The 24,070-nt window shown below is 40.8% G+C and overlaps 2 protein-coding genes across 4 annotated transcripts in view; one reads left to right on the forward strand and one right to left on the reverse strand.

The window, feature by feature from the left end:
• The window catches only part of FAM227B (family with sequence similarity 227 member B), a 124,604-nt gene that overhangs the window by 37,710 nt on the left and 62,824 nt on the right, over positions 1-24,070 (reverse strand). The gene's annotated exons all lie outside the window — the stretch shown is intronic.
• The window catches only part of FGF7 (fibroblast growth factor 7), a 40,236-nt gene continuing 34,949 nt past the window's right edge, over positions 18,784-24,070 (forward strand). The window contains exons 1-2 of the mRNA XM_070763241.1: positions 18,784-18,970; positions 19,495-20,094. Of these exons, the coding sequence (XP_070619342.1) occupies positions 19,809-20,094 (286 nt within the window). The 5' untranslated portion in view covers positions 18,784-18,970; positions 19,495-19,808. The remainder of the gene's footprint in view (positions 18,971-19,494; positions 20,095-24,070) is intronic.

Below are 24,070 nucleotides of genomic sequence, written 5' to 3' on the forward strand. Positions count from 1 at the left end.
AAGTTTCTGATCTTGGAACTTCAAAGTAAAAAACTGATCCAACGTTGATATTCTGCTATTTATCTAGGAGGGCTGCAAATCTCTGATTAGAAATTATTTGCCGTAAAACTGGTCATTTCCAAGGTAGGACTCTCTGGGATAGAAAGCTATAATGAAACAGGTAAAGGTTAGGAGAATCTCAGGGGCATTTTGGATTGTAATCCATGCACCATTCTCAACAGAAGTCACCTGCAGAGAACCAGAAAGATCCTGAAGGAAGGTCAAAGATGTTTAATCACAGAGGTTCAAAAGATGTTGTTTGCCTTACTAGAAAAGAAATTTGGATGACATGATTGATCGGTCCAGACAAGAAAGCTTTCTTTTGTTGTACAAGTCCGTGAAAAGCTTTCTACTAGGTGCCAAGGTGGCACAGTGGGTAGAGTGCAGTACTGCAGGCCACTAAAGCTGACCGCTAGATCTGCAGGTCAGCGGTTCAAATCTCATCACCGGCGCAAGGTTGACTCAGCCTTCCATCCTTCCGAGGTGGGTAAAATGAGGACCCAGATTATGGGGGCAATATGGTGGCTCTGTTCAAAAGTGCTATTGCTAACATGTTTTAAGCCTCCCTGAGTCGAAGGAGAAGGGCGGCATTAAAAAATTGAATAAATAAAAATAAATAAATAAATAAATGCTACACCAGAAGATGCTCCCCATCAGACAAAAGGTTCTAGCTTACAAGCTCAGCTTGAACAAGCATGTAGACATTTTTTACAATTTTTAAAAAAGTTTCTGAATTCCAACAGACTATGAATTTTGAATGTCCAAAATTTCTAGTTGTTTTTTAAAAAACAAACAAACACCAGATTATTTTATTGGTTCTGCCTGCCTTTTGACCCTATTAAGCATGCCAGAGCATCTATTTTGTATTATATCCATCACAGGAATACCATTATTTCTGCATGCACAGCTTACTATTGAGGTGTTTGCTGAATGGATGGAATTCCCTCCATCCATGGTTTGTGTTTCTAAGAGCAATTCTGAAGAAGGAGGAGGAGGAGGAGGAGGAGGAGGAGGAGGAGAAGAAGAAGAAGAAGAAGAAGAAGAAGAAGAAGAAGAAGAAGAAGAAGAAGAAGAAGAAGAAGATTGATCTGAGCCTTCATTTTATTGGAAATGCATGTGCTTCCAATTGCTTCCCTTATTCAAGGAGGAGGAGGAGGAGTAGGAGGAGGAAGAAGAAGAAGGAGAAGGAGGAGGAGGAGGAGGAGGAGGAGGAGGAGGAGGAGGAGAAGAAGAAGAAGAAGAGGAAGAAGAAGAAGAGGAAGAAGAAGAAGAAGAAGAAGAAGAAGAAGAAGAAGAAGAAGAAGAAGAAGAAGAAGAAGAAGATTGATCTGAGCCTTCATTTCATTGGAAATGCATGTGCTTCCAATTGCTTCCCTTATTTGGAATAATTTATTACCAAACAATCGTTTTAGAAACTCTATTGCAAAATGCCAGCAAAGACCTGGAATGCCACCATTTCTTTTCAAAAATACACAACTCACAGGGGTCAAAGGCTAAGGCAACTTTCTTGTGCAGCTGCCTCTACGAGTCACACTGATGCTTGATTCTAATGAGTCACAAAAAAGATTCCCCATTTGTGCAAGGTCAGGTGGTTTATGGTTCCAAGTCAGGACTGTGCATTTTTTTAGCTGGTCAGAGTAAAAACATTTTTGGGAATTCAAGGGCTGTTTGTGGGATGTGTGTTTATGTGTGTGTGTGTGCGTGAGAGAGTGATGCGATGATTTCCAATAAATGGAATGATGTGATATGATGATGGAAACAGCATCTGCTGTGGTGGTGGCGGCAATGGCGGTGGGATTCTTACACCATCATGCCGATGCCGTGACTTGTGTGCTTGCATCAGATGTCAGGATGCAAGGGAATAACTGTGGCATTTGTGGGATGAACTCTGTTCTAAACTTCACACATAATCCTGGGGTTATTTGTGAAATCCTTTCATGAGTCAGTTCAGATCTGGATCAAGACCCAGGACAGGGAGAGCGGAGGAAGAAAGGAGAAGTGATTCTGCCCAGTTTTGACTGACCTCTTCCAAGAAAAAAGGAAGATCTCCAGAAAGATAGGAGGAAATGTAATGCTCAACAGGGGGGAAAAAAGTAATAGCACTCTCTTTCTGCCTTAACTGAATCCTTAATTTTGTTTCGGTTTTGCAAATTATATCCTGTCTCTCTCTGCCTTAAGATTCCCAAAGTAGAGATGTTCTACTTCCAATCCTGCCCTTATAGTACTAAAATAAAAAATGTGACCAGCTCAATGAAGTGAAGTATTACATAGAAACATAGAAACATAGAAGACTGACGGCAGAAAAAGACCTCATGGTCCATCTAGTCTGCCCTTATACTATTTCCTGTATTTTATCTTACAATGGATATATGTTTCTCCCAGGCACGTTTAAATTCAGTTACTGTGGATTTACCAACCACGTCTGCTGGAAGTTTGTTCCAAGGATCTACTACTCTTTCAGTGAAATAATATTTTCTCACGTTGCTTTTGATCTTTCCCCCAACTAACTTCACTCATTCAACTAATGCAACCAGGCAAGTTAAAAGGCAACAAAATACTAATATTATATTAATATTAATATTACAGACTGCATGACATACTGTGATGAATATTTCAAGGCAAAATGTACACATGGTAAATTTCCTTAACATAATTTTGCATTTGGAAAATACATATTCTTCGGTTTACTTGATCTTAGGCTGCCTTTTCCAGTAATTGTCTGAACTCAGAAACTAAGAAAATTACATGCTAAAAATCTCACTCCAAAATTTAAATGTTTGAAAAAGAATCTCTTTACTATGCCAAGAAACATTTTTGTTCTGTAGTATATGCACTGTTCTAGATATATTACACACACACACACACACATACACAAATGGTTTTGGTTTTCCTCCTTATGTTAATAATCACCTAGAGAATGTCTGTTATTAAGCAGCATAGAACACAGCAAGTAAACATGCACAAGGGTTCCATTAGGTGATTTAAGATATATTTAAAAGTTTCATTCATGCATTCTTAGCACAAGCTTAATTATAAGGCTATATTCTTCCAGCAAAAAAACTATTGTAATTAACTCGATGGAATTGCTAATACTGTATTCTCGACAGGGAATATAAGAGTCCCAGAATTTCAGTCCTGTTTGTTCCCACATCTGTATAATTCACATTTATTACGCCCTGGGCAAGATAGTACGAGATGCTATGTGATTAGATTAGATTAGATTAGATTAGATTAGATTAGATTAGATTAGATTTATTGGATTTATATGCTGCTCCTCTCTGCAGACTCGGGGCGGTTCACAACAATGGCAAAAACAGTACATAGTGACAAATCTAATATTTACCAATCTAATTACAGTTTTAGGTTAAAAAATTCATAAAAGCAACCCCAATATATATAAAAAACAAGCACACAATCAATCATACACCAAAACAACATAGGCAAGGGGGAGATGTTTCAATTCCCCCATGCCTGACGGCAGAGGTGGGTTTTGAGGAGTTTACGAAAGGCAAGGAGGGTGGGGGCAATCCTAATCTCAGGGGGGAGCTTGTTCCAGAGGGTCGGAGCCACCACAGAGAAGGCTCTTCCCCTGGGTCCCACCAGACGACATTGTTTAGTTGACGGGACCCGGAGAAGGCCCACTCTGTGGGACCTAACCGGTTGCTGGGATTCATGCAGCAGAAGGCGGTCCGGGAGATATTCTGGTCTGGTGCCATGAAGGGCTTTATAGGTCATAACCAACACTTTGAATTGTGATCGGAAACTGATCGGAAACCAATGCAGACTGCGGAGTGTTGGAGTAATATGGGCATACTTGGGAAAGCCCATGATTGCTCTCGCAGCTGCATTCTGCACGATCTGAAGTTTCCGAACACTTTTCAAAGGTAGCCCCATGTAGAGAGCATTACAGTAGTCGAGCCTCGAGGTGATGCATCCACAGGGGAGATCCAAAAATTGAGATAGCAGTTGTGACCTCTCAAAGCCCTGCCATTTTGTATGTGCATGGTGATGGGGAGAATTGTGTAGCCGTGGTCACCATCTTCTTGACTGTTTTGAATCTTTCCCCTCACCTGTCCGATCATCTTGAGTGCTATAAAACTGCACAACTGTCACGTATTATTTTTTCCTCAAGACCCACAAGGCCTGTAAATAAGCGGGAAGAAGAAGACTGAGAGGAGACTTGATAACTGTCTACAAATATATGAAGGTCTGTCGCAGAGCAGAGGGATCAGCATTGTTCTCATTAGCACATGGAAGGACTAGAAACAATGGAGTGAAACTGCAAGGGAGTAGATTTAGATTAGATATCAGAAGAAAAACTTTCTAACAGTAAGGGTGATAAACCAGTGGAACAGTTTGCCACAGGAGGTGGTGGGCTCACCTTCACTGGAGGTCTTCAAACAGAGACTGGACAGTCATCTTTCTGGATGGTTTAATGAATCCTGCATTGAACCGGGGATTGGACCCGAAGACCTTGGAGGTCCCTTCCAACTCTATGATTCTATGATTTAAGGCAAGAGATCGCATTCTCCAAAGTCAAGGACAAGACAAGTCAAATAGTAAAACGGATCATTCCTAATGTACATTTCTGTTTTATAAAAGAAAAGTGTTCGGAAACTTCAGATCGTGCAGAATGCAGCTGCGAGAGCTATCATGGACTTTCCTAAATATGCCCATGTCACACCAACACTCTGCAATCTGCATTGGTTGCCGATCGGTTTCCGGTCACAATTCAAAGTGTTGGTTATGACCTATAAAGCCCTTCATGGCATCGGACCAGAATATCTCCAGGACCGCCTTATGCCGCACGAATCCCAGCAACCAGTTAGGTCCCACAGCGTTGGCCTTCTCTGGGTCCCGTCGACTGAACAATGCCTTCTGGCGGGACCCAGGGGAAGAGCCTTCTCCGTGGCGGCCCCGACCCTCTGGAACCAACTCCCCCAGAGATCAGAGTTGCCCACACCCTCCTTGCCTTTCGTAAGCTCCTTAAAACCCACCTCTCTCATCAGGCATGGGGGAATTGAGATATTCCCTTCCCCATAGGCTTATAAAAAAATTATGCATGGTATGTCTGTATGTATGATTGGTTTCTCAAATTAGGGTTTCTTAATTTAACTTAAACTTAAATATTAAATTTGTTTATATTGTCTTATTATTGTTGTTAGCCGCCCCGAGTCTACGGAGAGGGGTGGCATACATATCTAATAAATAGATAGATAGATAGATAGATAGATAGATAGATAGATAGATAGATAGATAGATAGATAGATAGATAGATACATTAGATAGATAGATACATTAGATAGATAGATAGATAGATAGATAGATAGATAGATAGATAGATAGATAGATAGAGATAGCTAGATAGCTAGATAGCTAGATAGCTAGATAGCTAGATAGCTAGATAGCTAGATAGCTAGATAGCTAGATAGATAGATAGATAGATAGATAGATAGATAGATAGATAGATAGATAGATAGATAGATAGATTAGACAGACAGACAGACAGATAAATATTAAAACAAGCCTTGCAATCACACGCTGGATTGTCCGTCCCCCCCTTCGGCTGCATTAAAAATGACAAAAAGGTAGAGTGATATTTACCTACAACAATGGGTTTTGGACTGTAAACCTTCTAGACCCAGGGATGCCTCATGTAGGCCACAGCTGGCCCATCTGCCTTTCACAAAAAGTATAAATCACAGGCAGGAATTTGGTGACATCAGCCCTTCCCAAAGGAAGCCTTCATTCAGAACTTGAACTCTTTGATGGAAAGCATATTTCCCTTATACCATCTGGGCAGAGGGGAATTGGGATTTGTGATGGAGGATCCTGTAGAACGACAATTGAATATAGTTCAGTGGCCCTGGAATCTCATCTGCCAGTTCCTTCAGAACCTTGGGTGTAATCCCTCTGGTCCTAGTGATTTCAATTCCTCTAGGGTAGACAGGTGTCCCTTTTCCCTTCTCTTCTCTATTTTAAGTTGTGATCCTAATATGTGTTTTTTTTAAACACAGAAACATAGAAGACTGACGGCAGAAAAAAGACCTCATGGTCCATCTAGTCTGCCCTTATACTATTTTCTGTATTTTATCTTAGGATGGATCTATATTTATCCCAGGCATGTTTAAATTCAGTTACTGTGGATTTATCTACCACGTCTGCTGGAAGTTTGTTCCAAGGATCTACTACTCTTTCAGTAAAATAATATTTTCTCATGTTGCTTTTGATCTTTCCCCCAACTAACTTCAGATTGTGTCCCCTTCTTCTTGTGTTCACTTTCCTATTAAAAACACTTCCCTCCTGGACCTTATTTAACCCTTTAACATATTTAAATGTTTCGATTATGTCCCCCCTTTTCCTTCTGTCCTCCAGACTATACAGATTGAGTTCATTAAGTCTTTCCTGATACGTTTTATGCTTAAGACCTTCCACCATTCTTGTAGCCCGTCTTTGGACCCGTTCAATTTTGTCAATATCTTTTTGTAGGTGAGGTCTCCAGAACTGAACACAGTATTCCAAATGGGGTCTCACCAGCGCTCTATATAGCGGGATCATAATCTCCCTCTTCCTGCTTGTTATACCTCTAGCTATGCAGCCAAGCATCCTACTTGCTTTCCCTACCACCTGACTGCACTGTTCACCCATTTTGAGATTGTCAGAAATCACTAGCCCTAAATCCTTTTCTTCTGAAGTTTTTGCTAACACAGAACTGCCAATACAATACTCAGATTGAGGATTCCTTTTCCCCAAGTGCATTATTTTACATTTGGAAACATTAAACTGCAGTTTCCATTGCTTTGACCATTTTTCTAATACAGTGATACCTCATCTTACAATCGCCTCGTCATACAAACATTTCGAGATACAAACCCGGGGTTTAAGATTTTTTTGCCTCTTCTTCCAAACTATTTTCACCTTACAAACCCGCTGCCGCCGCTGGGATACTCCGCCTCCAGACTTCTGTTGCCAGCGAAGCACCCATTTTTGCACTGCTGGGATTCCCCTGAGGCTCCCCTCCATGGGAAACCCCACCTCTGGACTTCCGTGTTTTTGCGATGCTGCAGGGGAATACCAGCGGGCTCTTCGCTGGCAACAGAATTCCGGAGGTGGGGTTTCCCAGCGAGGGGAGCCTCAGCGAAATCGCAGCATCACAAAAACATGGCAGTCTGGAGGTGGGGTTTCAAGGACTTCCGTGTTTTTGCAATGCTGCAATTTCGCTGAGGCTCCCCTCACTGGAAACCCCACTTCCGGACTTCTGTTGCCAGCGAAGCACCCGTTTTTGCACTGCTGGGATTCCCCTGCAGCATCACAAAAACACGGAAGTCCAGAGGTGGGGTTTCCCATGGAGGGGAGCCTCAGGGGAATCCCAGCAGTGCAAAAACGGGCGCTTCGGCTGGCAAAAGGGGTGAGTTTTGGGCTTGCACGCATTAATCTCTTTTCCATTGATTCCTATGTGAAACATTGTTTCGTCTTACGAACCTTGTCCCGGAACCAATTAAGTTTGTAAGACGAGGTATCACTGTATATCCCTTGCCTCTCTGTTGTGAAAATTTCCTAGCTACAAAAGAGAAAGTTGTTTTAAGCCCACGAAACAAACTGGGTGGCAGATACATGTGGAATTGTTAACTTCTGTTTTTATAAAATGCTCTTATTTGGCCACCCTGAGCAGGAAAAGAAAAAGAGAAAAGAAGAAGAGAAAACAGCAGCAATGCTTGGTTTCATTTGTTAAGGAAGGGTGAGGACACAAAAGAGGGGAGATTAACAAACCGTTTCTAGCGAAAATTAGAACAGGCACATGACTGCTGCTTAAATCTGCCAATGAAGTCTGCCTTAATTCTTCCACTTTCCTGATGAAACATGGTATGGAAAAAGAGCGTTGAGTTTGTGGGGTAAGTTTGACAAGAAGGCTTCCTTTCGAGAGCAAACGTCTTGCTGCATTCTTTGCAGGAAAGTTAGGTGGAAAACAAGCAGGAGCGTGAAATTCCAGGACGTAAAATAAAAAATCTGAGAACCTGGCAAGTGATACACCAAGTTAACTGAGTTTTGGCAGGGTCGGGGTTTTTTTATTTTTACTCTATATGGAAAATAAAAAGAACTAAACAAAGAGCAATAACAAGGCTGTGGAAGGAAAAACAAAGAGAAAGGAAGATCACCGTTGACCAGACTCGTCCTAAAATCGTTCATAACCCCCATGTATCATGAGAGGCAATGCAAGTAAACCTGCTGTGCTTAACGTAACGAATATTGTCTTCCCATATTTTATAAAATGGTGATTCTTACCTCTGAAGATTCATTAGCCTAAGAGTATTGGGAGGGTGGGGTGGAGTTTCTCATATTTTTTAAACAATGTGCCTTTCTATCCCATTTTGACTCCTGATGACTGCAGAATAATGAATATCAGAGTTAGAAGGGATCTTGGAGGTCTTCCAGTTCAATCCCCCCACTCAGGCTGGAAGTTCAAGTCCAGTGATAGGGAACTTTTTCTTCCTCAGGTGCTGAAAGAGCATGTGTGCATGCTATTGTGCAGGAGCTAGTGCCCACACCCATAATTCAATGCCTGGGGAGGGCGAAAACAGCTTCCCCACACCCCCGGAGGCCCTCTTCCCCAACTTCTGGTGAGCTCAATAGGCTCATGTTTCACCCTTCCCAGGCTCCCCTGGGGAGAGGAGATATATATATATATATATATATATAGATAGATAGATAGATAGATAGATAGATAGATAGATAGATAGATAGATAGATAGAGATATAGATAGATATAGATATAGATAGATATATATAGATATATATAGATATGTCACGTGTTTTTTTGCTGAATTTGAAAATTAAGGGAGACTAGGATAGATCTATTTCGGCCTTATTTTGGCCAGCCGACCCGAGTCTTTGGAGAGGGGTGGCATACAAATCTACATCATCATCATAATAATAATAATAATAATAATAATAATAATAATAATAATAATAATAATAATAATAATAATAATTTTAAAAAATGCCTTCCCCAATCCCCCTGGATACTGTCTTGAAGCCAAAAATGACCTCCCAGAGCCTCTGTGCGAGCCAAAAATCAGCTGGCTGGCACAAGCATGCCCTGGAGCTGAGCTAGGGCAATGGCTTGTGTACCAGCAGATTTGGCTCCATGTGCCACCTGTGGCACCCGTGCCATAGGTTCGCCATCACTGCTCTAGTCTATACCATTTCAGACAAACAATTGTCCGATCTCTTCTTAAAAGTCCCATGGTTAACCCAATGTCTCCTTCCTAGAGCTGAGAGAGACCTGTCTCAAGGTCACAGTCTAGTCGTGCTTTAGGACTAGAACTCACAATCTTCTGGTTTCTATCCTGATGCCTTGCCCTGATCCCTAGCTCAGGAGAACAATCCCCTCTTCAATTTCATGAAATAATACAGATTTCATCAAACATGTTCCATCAAGGAGGTGCCTCTTTTTTTGCAATCGCCAAATATGGTTAAAATAATCCTTTCATGCTTTCAAACATTTTAAGGAGATACTATATTGGATCATCTATATTTATTTATTTATTGGATTTGTATGCCGCCCCTCTCCGGAGACTCGGAGCGGCTAACAGCAACAATAAAACAGTGTACAATAGTAGTCTAATACTAAAAACGATTAAAAAACCCATTAATATAAAAACCAAACATACATACATACATACCATGCATAGAATTGTAAAGGCCTAGGGGGAAAGAGGATCTCAGTTCCCCCATGCCTGACGGCAGAGGTGGGTTTTAAGTAGCTTACGAAAGGCAAGGAAGGTGGGGGCAATTCTAATCTCTGGGGGGGAGTTGGTTCCAGAGGGCCAGGGCCGCCACAGAGAAGGCTCTTCCCCTGGGTCCCGCCAAGTGACATTGTTTAGTTGCCGGGACCCGGAGAAGATCCACTCTGTGGGACCTAACTGGTCGCTGGGATTCGTGCAGCAGAAGGTGGTCCCTGAGATAATCTGGTCCAGTGCCATGAAGGGCTTTATAGGTCATAACCAACACTTTGAATTGTGATCGGAAACTGATCGGCAACCAATGCAGACTGCGGAGTGTTGGTGTAATATGGGCATATTTGGGAAAGCCCATGATTGCTCTCGCAGATGCATTCTGCACAATCTATATGCTGATCTAGGGGTGAAATTCAATTCCCCCCCCCTACCGGTTTGCGGTGGGTGTGGCAGGAGAAGGATACTGCAAAATCTCTATTCCCTCCCAATTCCGGGGCCAGCCAGAGGTGGCATTTGTCGATTCTCCGAACTACTCAAAATTTCCCCTACTGATTCTCCAGAACCTGTCAGAACCTGCTGGATTTCACTCCTGTGCTAATCTAATCAGGGTTGTACAATCAACAGTTTTCAATGCAACTGTTGGATAAAGATGGAAAGGAAATCTCCCGATTTCCAATTTGGGGATAAGTCCTTAGTCTTGACACCTGGCAATTATATGGACAGGTCCATAGTTTTCTAAGGAACATTTTGGGAAGGAATTTGACTTTCACTTTCTTTCAGGGATGAAATGACCCAACTACTGGATTACCTAAATAAGTGTCATTCAGATTCAACAGGGTCTTGTCTGAATGTGCAATAAAAGCCAAGAACTCCTGGACATTATTTCTTGCTGATAAATAAATATTAAGTTACTGAAAATGGTATATGGGTGATATCCAATATACAATGTTAACTTCCTCTTTATCAATACAGTGTTAAACTGCTGGCAAGAAGAACCGGAAAGCTGACAGCCAGGACATTTGTGCAGTTTCATCATTATTATATGGCCCAGTATTAACGTACCATTTATCCTACAGTAGTGACCATTCTGCAGTAATTTTATTTCAGTTAATCAACAGTGATTCTCTATTCCAAAAAAAAGGGTAAATAAGCGGGAGGCACAACCTGTCATTACTGGATATGTATTTTTTCTTAGATCTGAAACAATATTATGGTAGTACTAATTTTGCTTATTTGGGAGGGGGGACTGGACTGAAAGGTTATGTAATTTTAAAATTAGCAGGTTATAATCGTGGAATAGAAGTCTAGTAAAAAAAGATTAAAAAATAAATACTCTATGGAAATCCACTCTTTAGTGAGATCTCCTAATACAAATATAATCAAGTGAAGTAATTTTCTATATTTTCAAACTTGGGACACTCCCTCCCATTTCTGCAGCTAGTATAAAATCCTTTTGTTGAGTATTGCTCTTTTTTGTTTTTTTTAGAGTTTAGGCAAAAGCTTTCAATCTTCTGCCATAGCATTAACATTTTGTCCAGAATTTCCAATGGGAGGAATTGGAATAAGAAATTAAATTTTAAAAGGACTGTCGGGATTATTCATTAAGAGCGATTAGTCTTTTGATGTCTAGGCTTGCTAAAAGTAGAAGAGGTAATTAGCAATTTAAAGTAGAAAAATCTGAACACGCTACAAAATATTAATAGTGCAGTAATTTAGATTTGAAGGCAAAATGTCACTTTGGAGAACGTGAGAATGCATACCTGCAATAAAGAGATCTTTTCCCAACAACATCACCTGGAAATTTTTTAAAATTATTTTTTAAAAGATTACAAACATAAAACATCCCACATCAACTCATAGTATATAACTTTAGTCTGCTGTGACGTGTGACACAATTAAATACAGTATTAGCCAAACACAAATTGTTTCTCCATTAAAGTTACGTTATGAATTGCAGCATTCAGATTTATAAACTTCAAGGTATCTACATTGAGAAATATAAAAAGCAATCACAGATGCTTCTAACTTTATGGGAAGCAATTATTATAAAATATACCTTGATTTGTTTCCCCCCAAAGGTATACACTTTATTCTTCATTAAAATCTGCGGTTTCATTGGTGAATGTGAGATTCAAGTAAGATTAATTCAAGATGCAATTAAAATCCAGGGCCAAAACTAATTTTTTTTAAAAAAAATAATAATGTGTGTAATTCTTTAAGCAGTCTGCTTATATAAAAAATAGCTGAAATGTTTTTTAAAAATTAGTTTTGGCCCTGGGTTTTAATTGCATCTTGAATTAATAGCTATTTTTTATGTAAGCAGACGGCTTAAAGAATTACACAAATTCTGGTTTAGCACTGGCATGTTGCAGGGTCAAAAGAGTTAATGCATATTTAGTATATTTATACCAAGCATATAGTAATATATACGAACGTATACTGAATATATTTAGCATGCAGAATATAGCCACTTTTCTGATCCTGCTTAATCACTCCTCAAGAAAATGTATATAATGGGCAGATACATAATGGGCGCATATAAAAAGTATATAATTTAGAAGGCATAACTATGGATGTTGTATTTATCATTTTCCCATTTATGATTTTTCTCTGCACTGTATGTATAATTCCTCACTCCCAAACGAACACACCTTAGAAATGACAGACATCTCACTAATACAGTGGACTGCATATTCAGTGCTGCAGAATATGAATGAAGGATTATATTAGCCAAGACTTTAAAAAAACTAAGCTAGAAAAGCCCTGGAAATAATTCACTACGCAATTTACCGAAATGATTTCTTTTCCAGAGCTGAAGAAAACTATGAGAAACATTTTCTAAAAGCTTGAGTATTTCCAGATTTCTGGAACTGACGCAAAGTATCAGGTAAAGTAGGGTAACTTATACTGGATATGCGAACAAACAAGTTAGCTATGCAGAGATGATCAAAAGGATGGATAGTCAAAAGAGTTGAATATTTTAAAAATGTTAATTCGTGACCACCAAGCCCATCTTCTAAGAAACATAGAAGATTGATGGCAGAAAAAGACCTCAAGGTCCATCTAGCCTGCCCTTATACTATTTCCTGTATTTTATCTTAGGATGGATCTATGTTTATCCCAGGCATGTTTAAATTCAGTTACTGTAGATTTACCAACCACGTCTGCTGGAAGTTTGTTCCAAGCACATACTACTCTTTCAGTCAAATAATATTTTCTCACGTTGCTTCTGATCTTTCCCCCAACTGACCTCAGATTGTGCCCCCTTGTTCTTGTGTTCACTTTCCTATTAAAAACACTTCCCTCCTGAACCTTATTTAACTCTTTAACACATTTAAATGTTTTGATCATGTCCCCCCTTTCCCTTCTGTCCTCCAGACTATACAGACTGAGTTCATGAAGTCTTTCCCGATAAGTTTTATGCTTAAGAACTTCCACCATTCTTGTAGCCCGTCTCTGGCCCCGTTCAATTTGATCAATCTCTTTTTGTAGGTGAGGTCTCCAGAACTGAACACAGTATTCCAAATGTGGTCTCACCAGCGCTTCTATACAGAGGGATCACAATCTCCCTCTTCGTGCTTGTGATACCTCTAGCTATGCAGCCAAGCATCCTACTCACTTTCCCTACCGCCTGACTGCACTGTGAAATGCTACAGACGGTCGCTTTTCAGGCTCGGAGTGAGAAGCCCCTTGTGAAATAAATAAAAGTGGTGGCAGGATATTTATAGACTCAATAGTTTGTATCAGGTGGTATGCAGGGAAGGATTCCCATTAGTGCCGCAACAGATGCGTTGCGCATGCCGTGTCGGTTATCTTGCAAGCCTGTGCATGTGTCCCAGTGTGCTTTTGCTTCTGTGCATGCGCAGAAGCAAAAGAAATCACTGAAATCTCTCTGGCATGAGATTTTGCTTCCTGGGCATGCGCAGAAGCAAAAATGTGCTGTAACATGTGCGTGCGCATGCAAGATAACCGAAGCTGTGCATGTAGCACACTGATCGCAACCAATCCGCCCTCCGTTACCATACCGGTAGCAACTCACTACTGGTGGTATGTCTATAAAGCCACACAAATATTGCTAAGATTTTAATAATAGATGGAAACTCTTCAGAATCAACAAGAAGTTAGTAACTTATTTTTATCCCACCGTTATTCTTTCTATAAATAAGGCAATGTGGCAAACATGTAAGAGACTCCTTCCTTGTCCTACCTTTCCCACAACAACCCCCTTGTGAGGTGGGTTGGGCTGAGAGACAGTGGCTGGCCTAAGGTCATCTGGCTGGGCATTCATGCCTAGGGTAGAACTGGAACTCACAGTCGTCTGGTTTCTAGCCTAGTGCTGTAACCATCAAACCAAACCATCTCTCTATGTACATATAAACATGTATGTGCTTAAAACCACACAACCGGTGAAAATGATTGGCACATAATAGCTGTTTTATTTATCTTTTTTTTTTTTTTTAATTAGATTTGTATGCCGCCCCTCTCCATAGACTCGGGGTGGCTAACAACAATAATAAAACAGCATATAACAAATCTAATATTAAAATCACTAAGAAACCCTTATTTAAAAAACCAAACATACACAGAAACATGCTATGCATAAATTGTATAGGCCTGGGGGGAAAGGAATATCTCAATTCCCCCATGCCTGACGACAGAGGTGGGTTTTAAGGAGTTTACGAAAGGCAAGGAGAGTGGGGGCAATTCTGATCTCTGGGGGGAGCTGGTTCCAGAGGGTCGGGGCCGCCACAGAGAAGGCTCTTCCCCTGGGCCCCACCAAACGACATTGTTTAGTTGACGGGACCCGGAGAAGGCCAATTCTGTGGGACCTAACTGGTAGCTGGGATTCATGCGGCAGAAGGCGGTCCCGGAGATATTCTGGTCCGATGCCATGAAGGGCTTTATAGGTCATAACCAACACTTTGAATTGTGACGGGAAACTGATCGGCAACCAATGCAGACTGCGGAATGTTGGTGTAACATGGGCATACTTGGGGAAGCCCATGATTGCTCTCGCAGCTGCATTCTGCACGAATGTTATGGAAAAAGGACACACAGTCCATATTACAGATGCAGGAAAACCAAATAAGATGATAAATTTGGTACCTATGGATGCTGTATTTGCATTGTATTATCCTATTTGCATTGTATTATCCTATTTTTCAGAGTACAGTGATCCCCCGATTATTGCGAGGGTTCCGTTCCAGGACCCCTCGCAATGACCGGTTTTTCGCGAAGTAGCGCTGCAGAAGTAAAAACACCATCTGCGCATGCGCAGATGGTGTTTTTACTATCGCCGCAGCAGCGAGGAGCCGAAGATTGGGGTTTCCCCGCCACCCGCCGTTCGCTCGCGCCGCTTCCCAGCTGGGAAGCGGCACTGGGGGTCTTACCGGCCGCCCACTCCTCACTGCTGCCGCACCCGCCACTTGTCCACCGCCTGCCTGCCCGCGCGCCGGCCCTTCGCCCGCCCACGCCATTCGCTTCAGGACTCAGCTGGGAAGCGGCGCGAGCGAACGGCGTGAGCGGGCGAAGGGCCGGCGCGCGGGCAGGCAGGCGGCGGACAAGCGGCGGGCGCGGCAGCAGCGAGGAGTGGGCGGCCGGTAAGACCCCCAGCGCCGCTTCCCAGCTGGGAAGCGGCGCGAGCGAATGGCGTGGGCGGGCGAAGGGCGGGCGAGCGGCAGCGAGGAGTTTGCGTGGGCGGTGGGGAAACTCCTCGCTGATGCCCGCCGCTCGCCCTCCCGCCAGCAAGAGGGGGAAGACCCAGGGAAGCCGCCCAGCAGCTGATCTGCCCGGCGCCATCTACGCATGCGTGCCCATAGAAAAAAGGGCGCGCATGCGCAGATGGTGTTTTTACTTCCGGGTTGCAAAATCGCCATATAGCCGTTTCGCAATGATCGGGATCGCAATACCCGGGGGATCACTGTATAAGATGCACCACAGTATACCTTAGTTTTGGGGGAGGAAAATAGGGGGGGGGAATCTAATTTATCTGGCTTGCACCTTTAGTCTGGTCAGCTTCAGCACATTATTTTATCCTCTAGTGTTCAGCACATTATTTTATCCCCTAGTGTTTTTAATAGGACCATAAACTTAGATCATATCAGGGACATCCAAAACAACCCTGCCCCAAATCCTTCAGATTAAAGAGCCCGTACCCCACAGGAGGTAAGGAAGAGTTGGACTTCCTCTGTGGAACACACTGTCCCCTCCTCTTAGCATTCTAGAATCTGCTGCTTGTGGGCTGTTGAAATCAGCATCTATGGCGATTAGGCAGCTGTTCTAATCTCTCCATTTTCAAGTTCAACTAAGAGTTTTAAAGTGGTTGAGGTTTGTTTATGCTGGGATGGCATCACAGCTGATGTTTTTCTGTGCATGTATACTATCAGAGTCATTTGAGCGGACAAGATAAAAATATGTAAACAAATAAACCAAAATACAAAAAAAAAAAGACACACAATATTTGATAACACATATTTTAGTCACAGGAAGAATAGTTTTTGCTCAAAGGTGGAAAGAGGCAGAAACCCCCAAAGAAGATGAAATAATCAGGAAAATTATTGAGTGCATAGAGATGGACATGATGAGGGGGTAGTTGAAGAACAAATAAACCAAAGTTCTTAAGGGTCTCATTTTTATTTATTTATTTATTTATTTATTTATTTACTTACTTACTTACTTATTTACTTATTTACTTATTGATTGATTGATTGGATTTGTATACCGCCCCTCTCCGGAGATTCGGGGCGGCTAACAGCAATAATAAAACAGCGTACAATAATAATCCAATACTAAAAACGATTAAAAACCCATTAATATAAAAACCAAACATACATACAGACATAACATGCATACAATTGTAGAGGCCTAGGGGAAAGAGTATCTCAATTCCCCCCATGCCTGGCGGCAGAGGTGGGTTTTAAGTAGCTTACGAAAGGCAAGGAGGGTGGGGGCAATTCTAATCTCTGGGGGGAGTTGGTTCCAGGGGGCAGGGGCCGCCACAGAGAAGGCTCTTCCCCTGGGTCCCACCAAGCGGCATTGTTCAGTTGATGGGACCCGGAGAAGACCCATTTTGTTCTTGAACTGAGAAAATATTTAGCAGACATGCACCTGGGGTAGAAAGGTGGTCCTAACGCTCAGACTTAATGGGCTACCTGTTACTAGATAAGCAATTCGGGGCTGAAGGCATGCCAATGTTATCATGGGGAGTTGAAGGTTTTGTGATTTTTGTGGAGGTAGTGTTGTAGGACTCAACAAAATGAGACTGCATAAATACTTTCATTTTGTTCAACAGATTTTCTGCTTAAGTATGGTTTCTGGGATGAGGGCTAGAGACTTGCCATTGCTTTGAGACCTTGAAAGATATGATAGGTAAAAGAAGTGTACTGCTCAGAAGACACTGATCCGTTGGTTGAAGAGGCACAGATGTCATAGGATACAGTGCATGTATTTTTGTTTAAATAAACAAACTGCTTTTCTTTGCACTATTTCTGTGGACAACTGTATTTGCACAACAGAGCATAGAAGATTTTAAAATATCTTCTCCATTCTCCCTAATAAAAGCCCCCAAAACACGCATGTTAAAATTCAATATTAATTTGTTCTAATATTTAATAACCAAACAATATAGATGGTACCAAAATTAGAGCCAAATCAGCAGGTATTGTTATTGATTACTTTGACTAGCTGCTGTGCTGCTTTTAGAACTGCCCACATTGACTTTGGATTCTCAATCACATTTTCATTCATACCTGGGGTGGGCATTGACTGACAGATGACAAATCATTGGTAAAGAGGACAGACAATCCAAAGGTATCTGTATTGTTTGCACTGACTCCATCTGTCATGATCCTGAATAATGAACCCAATTTGATTTGATTCGAAGTTGGCGCCAGTTTCACGCCATGAAAACTTTGAAGTATAATTTAACCTGAGATGGAATATGACTTGCAATGCCAAGATACTGAACAAGAAAACAGGGGGACTGATTTTTAATATGTTTCTGTTCTCATTTTATTATTTTACCAAGTGATGGCCAGGACTGATAGTGGCCAAAGCTGACCATAAGAACGTAAGAACAAAAGAAGAGCCATGCTGAATTGGGCCAAAGCCTATTGAGTCCAGCATTCTGTGTCACCCAGTGGCCCACCAATTGTCCATGGGGATCTTGAGCAGAAAGAGAAGGCAAAACCCTCCCTTTCCCTTGACCCCCAACAAATGGTACCCAAGGGAATCCTGCCTCATTCAACCAACATAAAGGTGGCCCTTGGACATCCGTTTCAGTAACCACTGATACACTTGGCATCCATGAATCTGTCTAATCCTGCCTTGAAGCTATCCAGGCTGACAGCTGTCACGACCTCTTCTGGAAGTGAATTCCATAAACCAAGGACCCTCTGGGTGAAGAAATATTTCCCTTTATTTGTCCTCACTCTCTTACCTATGAGCTTTAGGGAGTGTCCCCTCGTCCTACTATTGTCTATCCACCTTCTCTACCCCTTCCATGATTTTATACACTTTGATCAAGTCAACTCTTAAACGCCATCTTTCAAGGCCGACCAACATAGGCCAGTTTAACTCTTGCCTTATGGACTATTATAGCCAGTGTGTATAATTTGGCTGGGGAGAAGGTCATAATATTAGTTGAATCAGCCCCTATGAAAGAAAGTTAAGGGCAGTCATCAGAAAAATGTACATCTGCTTTAGGAAAAGATAATGCTTTGCTAAATAAATAGTCAATAACAGTAAGACTCTGTTGATATTTAGGAGTCAAAGGATTCAGGATTGTAGAAGATTTGGGACCCATGGCATCAACCACGATCAGAGCTCCCTACAAAATTCTACATAGCATTCAGTTTTCGTTCCTGTATTCCACTGACAGCTGACTGGTTATGTCCTAATTGCTTCCAAGAGAGGTCAGCAAAGGTTTTCCTTAAAAAAAAAAAAAAATTCTAAATAAGTTAAAGACAACACATTCACTCTCCCTCTTTCGCTTGCTTGCTCACTCTCTCGGGCGCGCACATAAACACACACACACACACACACACAAGTGTATAGGCACACACCCTCTTGCGCATGTTGATTTATGGAAACAATTATGATCCCGTCTCGCAGTCTTCTCTGAGCTAGGAAAGTTTGGAGCTACAATAGAGCCTCTCGGGTTGCAAAAGGCAAGCGGCTGTTATCGACAGGAGCAAGTAAGTCATCTGTCTTCTTGGAAACTTCTGCAAAGGTTGCTCTTAGCTGCTAACAGTTTCCCATCCTCGCTATTCTGTATTTATCGGAGGTAACGCTCCTGACAGTTTCTTAGGAGCTAGCAGCAATAAATCTCTCTCTTTCTCTGTATGTTTGTGCATTGAGTGTGGAGTGAGTAAAAATAGGGAGAAATGTTACTCAGCTCTCCTGATAATTACAACTGGGTTATAGGAGCAAGCCTGTGAGAATTTCTTAACATAATCAGACGCAATCCAATGATAGGGGGGGTTGGAAGAGTGACTTTCTGCATGGAGAGCCTGGCAACTGAGCTGAACTGAGGACTGCAAAAGGAGAAGCGAGCCAAACAGAACGATCGACGTTGAAGAAGCTAGCGTGGCGTCCCAGACCCACGGCTAACGTCTCTCCATAAACATTTTTCGCCTTCTTACTGTTTCATTCATTGCTTATGTAACGGACATAAAATATTTACGTGTCCCGATTTGCCTGATGTATCTTTTGCTTTCAGCGCGAGCGGTGAATACGAGTAGCGAAGGAGGTTACAGCAGCCGACGGTCCTGCAACCTGTTCTTTTGAAGGAAATCCTGGACGGAAGATATTGAAAGGGCCAAATTCTGTACAACGGACCGATATTTGAAAAAAGAGGTTTTCTGGGGTTGTTTGTTTGTGTGGTTTGCAAGAGGACGTACAGTTGCTGGTTCAAGTCACTTTACAAAGCCAAGGAAAAAACCCAGGACAGGTCAATGACCAGGGAACGACGAGCTACTGAAGACGGATTTTTTTCATTATGTGGTCCGTGAGCACCCAGAACACTGCACTATAATGCACAAATGGATATTGACATGGATCCTGCCAACTTTGTTCTCCAGATCCTATTTTTACATTATCTTCCTGGTGGGCGCTCTCTCCTTAGCTTGCAATGACATGAACCCGGAGCAAATGGCTACAAATGTGAACTGTTCCTCCCCGGAGCGACATACTAGAAGCTACGATTATATGGAAGGGGGGGATTTGAGAGTCAGGAGGCTGTTCTGCCGAACTCAGTGGTACGTCAAGATTGACAAGAGGGGCAAAATCAAAGGAGGGCGAGATCTTAACAGCAACTACAGTAAGTATCCCCTTTTATTTTTATTTATTTATTTTGATTTTTTTTTCAACTACGTATTGGCAGTATACATAGATATAACGCCGTTTATATATACCGCTCAAAAAATAAAGGGAACACTCAAATAACACATCCTAGATCAGAATGAATGAAATATTCTCGTTGAATATTTCATTTGCACAACTATTACATTTGCACAACAGCAAGTGAAATTGGCTGTCAATCAGTGTTGCTCCCTAAGTGGACAGTTTGATTTCACAGAAGTTTGATTTACTTGGAGTTATATTCTATTGTTTAAGTGTTCCTTTTATTTTATTTTTGAGTAGTGTATATGAGATGGGTACTAATAAGAGGGAAACATTAGGACAGGGACGGTAGGCAATGTGTTCAGTCCACATTTTCTGCAATGTGGACTGAAAGCTCAGGCTGTCGTAATAGTTGCTTTGGGCTAAGTAAATGATGAGGATAGAAGATATTGGCCATGCTAGCAATTAAGCATTTTCCTATGAATCATATGACAAGGGCATTTGGTCCTGATTTATTTTAAAGGCATCATTTTAAATAATATGTTTCCACCATGTTACAGACCTGCTAATGTATTACTTGCAGCTGGTAACTATTAGCAGAGAAAGCCCAATATAACAAGTGAATTAAGGCTGGTATGTATCAAGGTCTCAAATTGTACAGCTTGGATGGGATTTTAGGATTGAAATACAAGCTCCCTACAGATATTGGTCTGGAGTTTCTAAACAGTCGTATCAACACTTGAACGCAAATCAAATTTAAAGAGGGGAAGAGGTCATGATAATGACATATTGCAAAAATTATCCTGATCGTTTACTAAACTGAAATGGTCTGTGAATATAATAAAAATGAAATGCTTTTTTGACAATTCAACATTTTTTTCCATAGCTGAACATTATTTTAAAAACTACGACAGAGCTGAGAAATGAAACTTTTAAGTCCAATTTTCATTGCTTTTTAATAATTCATACGGTAAATACTAATTATATGTTATAAATCTGATCTATGATGTCATACTGGTAAGAAAATTCTGAAATGCATTTTTAGTATCTTGCTAATGTTAATAGTTTTATACCAGACTTGGGATAATTTATAAAAAATGAACATAAAGGGAAGGGAACAAGGGTGTGCAAGATTAATAATTCTTTTATTTATATTGAATATTGACTTGGGCGAGTCAAAAGTATACGCAGTTCTGAATCTAAAACCTTATGCCACTGGGCACAATTTATAACATTCTATAACATACCTGTCTTTTAAAACCGATTCCCATCTTAGTTCAGGTCATTACTACATGGAGTCAACTACTAGGAATAGATAAAATCTTAATACAAGAATCTAAAACCAAAATAAGCCATTTTTTTTCAGCCCTTTTGTAATCCCCCACTGCTTTGCCATATCAAAATACATAAAAGTAACACAACTTGTATCTCTATTTTCATTCCTCAATTCCTGCAATTCTGAAAATAAGCTTTTATCGTGTTTTATTTCTTCACTATTTAACTCCTATTTCTTTAGGTGGATTTCTAGCACCTCATAGTGACCAATAATGATACAAAATATACTTTACTTCAATCTGTTGATCAAGTAAGCCCTTGGTGTGATCATATGGCTCTTTTTAAAAAGTGTGCACGCGTAAAATAACTGAGTCTTTTTATATGAGTTAAGAGATTGAAATTAAGGAAGAAAACAGATCGATTGCAGGATAAAGAGACCAGAATCAACAACTTATCATGTAACATATACATAGTATACATGAAGGTGTGTTGATATGTGTATCATTCTGTAGTCAACGGAACTGTATTTACTTCAGCCTTCTAATGTTTATTATTACTCTCCATTGTATCTTGCTTTATAGTTTAAACATACATTATTGAAAAAAGAAGTCCAGGATTAGATTTTTGATCTAATCCTGGACTTCTTTCTTCAATAATGTCTCTATCCCTCCAACTTTAGGAAACCGTTCATTAAAATAAGTTGATTGCCCAAAATGTATTGGGTCAATTAGAGTGGTGCCAAAATCTCATATGCAAAATCAGTGTTTTGAATCCAGAATTCCAAAACTTTAAAGTCTCTCTGAAGGACATAAAGAGAGAAAGAGAACGGGTAATGGTGGGAGGACTAATTAAAACTAGCCAAAAAAATCTATACCTGCATGAAGGTTTGACATGAACTGGAATTCTGGATGGTGAAACTGGGTCCTAGGTTTGAATGCCCACCTTTGGTGGGATTGATCTGGTGCAGGAGTCTTTTTTTTTTTGCCAATTTATAATTTAATTCTAATTGATTGAAATCTAGTTGATTTTTAGGTAATTGGAGGTTGCAAGTGTGGGAAGACAATAGAACTGTGATCGCATAATGTGCAATTGATAAGAGTGTAGAATCTTATTGTTGTGAGCCACCCCAAGTCTTCGGAGAGGGGCGGCATACAAGTCCAATAAATTATAAATTATTATTATTATTATTAAGAGATACGGTGACGCTTCTCAGCTGCATCCCATCCCTGGTTTGCCACAGAAGGCTCTCCCCCGTATCCCAAACCTAACGCAAACTGTATCCCTGAGTCTACTACCATTCTACTAACATTTCAGGGACGCCACAGTTACGAGGAAACATCGGTACAATATTGGTATTCCAATATTATTCCTGGAAAAGGATGTGGGTAGAACAGGATGCTTAATTTGTCTTCACTCTCTCTGCTCCTACCCTCAATCCTATCTTAAGATCCTCCCTTCTGGGTGTTCCAAAACATATTGCCCGTGTGCGCGTGCATGTGTGTTTACCTATGTGTAACCTCAACCTTATTCCTGAAATAAGGGCAGTTTAGAAAAGCAATGGAGAGACAAGCCCCTTTAACTTACTTTTTTCTGCTCAGATAATGAACATCACTTTCCATTAAGACGGGTCGCATTCTTGAGTAGTCTCTCTTTACCTCTCCGGACAAAGACACCCTAAGTTTCATCTCCAGAGGCATTAAATGTATCCCACTATAGAGGATGTCATGTGATTCCTACTCTGGTATTCATGGTTCCACTGGGATTAATAATTAATAGAAATAAAGGCCACCCCTTGGGAGTATCTGACTTCTTTTTTTTTTTTGGTCAACAGATTATCCATAGGGTAGATACGGATCTCAGTAAAACCGGAAAGATCTATCAAGTAGTATCTTCATTATTGCAATTACTCATAGACTATTTAATAATTGAGTCTTATTTTATTTCTATTCTATAGCTCAAATCATTCAATTGCTTCATTATTCATTAAATATGTTAAAGGGTTAAATAAGGTTCAGGAGGGAAGTGTTTTTAATAGGAAAGTGAACACAAGAACAAGGGGACACAATCTGAAGTTAGTTGGGGGAAAGATCAAAAGCAACATGAGAAAATATTATTTGACTGAAAGAGGAGTAGATCCTTGGAACAAACTTCCAGGAGACGTGGTTGGTAAATCCACAGTAACTGAATTTAAACATGCCTGAGATAAACATATATCCATTGTAAGATAAAATATAGGAAATAGTATAAGGGCAGACTAGATGGACCATTAGGTCTTTTTCTGCCGTCAGTCTTCTATGTTTCTATGAGGTTCCAGAATCTCCTTATTATCATACAAGATGCCATTATCACTACACAGCCTCCTTGTCCATACCTTTATTTAAATCTAAAAATATCTTAACTTCTACATTCAGAGCTTTCCTTGAACTACACACACACATATATATAAAGACTCCCTCCCTCGTCCAGGTGTGTCCTTTCCTAATTTTTCATGCCTGCTCTGTTAAACTTCAGCTGCTGTTCTGGCTTTCTGTCTCTCAAATCCCTCCTTAAAGTCCACCCTATGCATAAGGGTATTAGCATTATTAAATCAAACTTCTGTGAAATCAAACTCTCCACTTAGAAAGCAACCACTGACTGACAATCAATTTCAAATGTTGTTGTGCACATTCAACTTCCTC

The sequence above is a fragment of the Erythrolamprus reginae genome, chromosome 10, assembly GCF_031021105.1.
Source record: "Erythrolamprus reginae isolate rEryReg1 chromosome 10, rEryReg1.hap1, whole genome shotgun sequence".
NCBI lineage: Eukaryota > Metazoa > Chordata > Lepidosauria > Squamata > Dipsadidae > Erythrolamprus > Erythrolamprus reginae.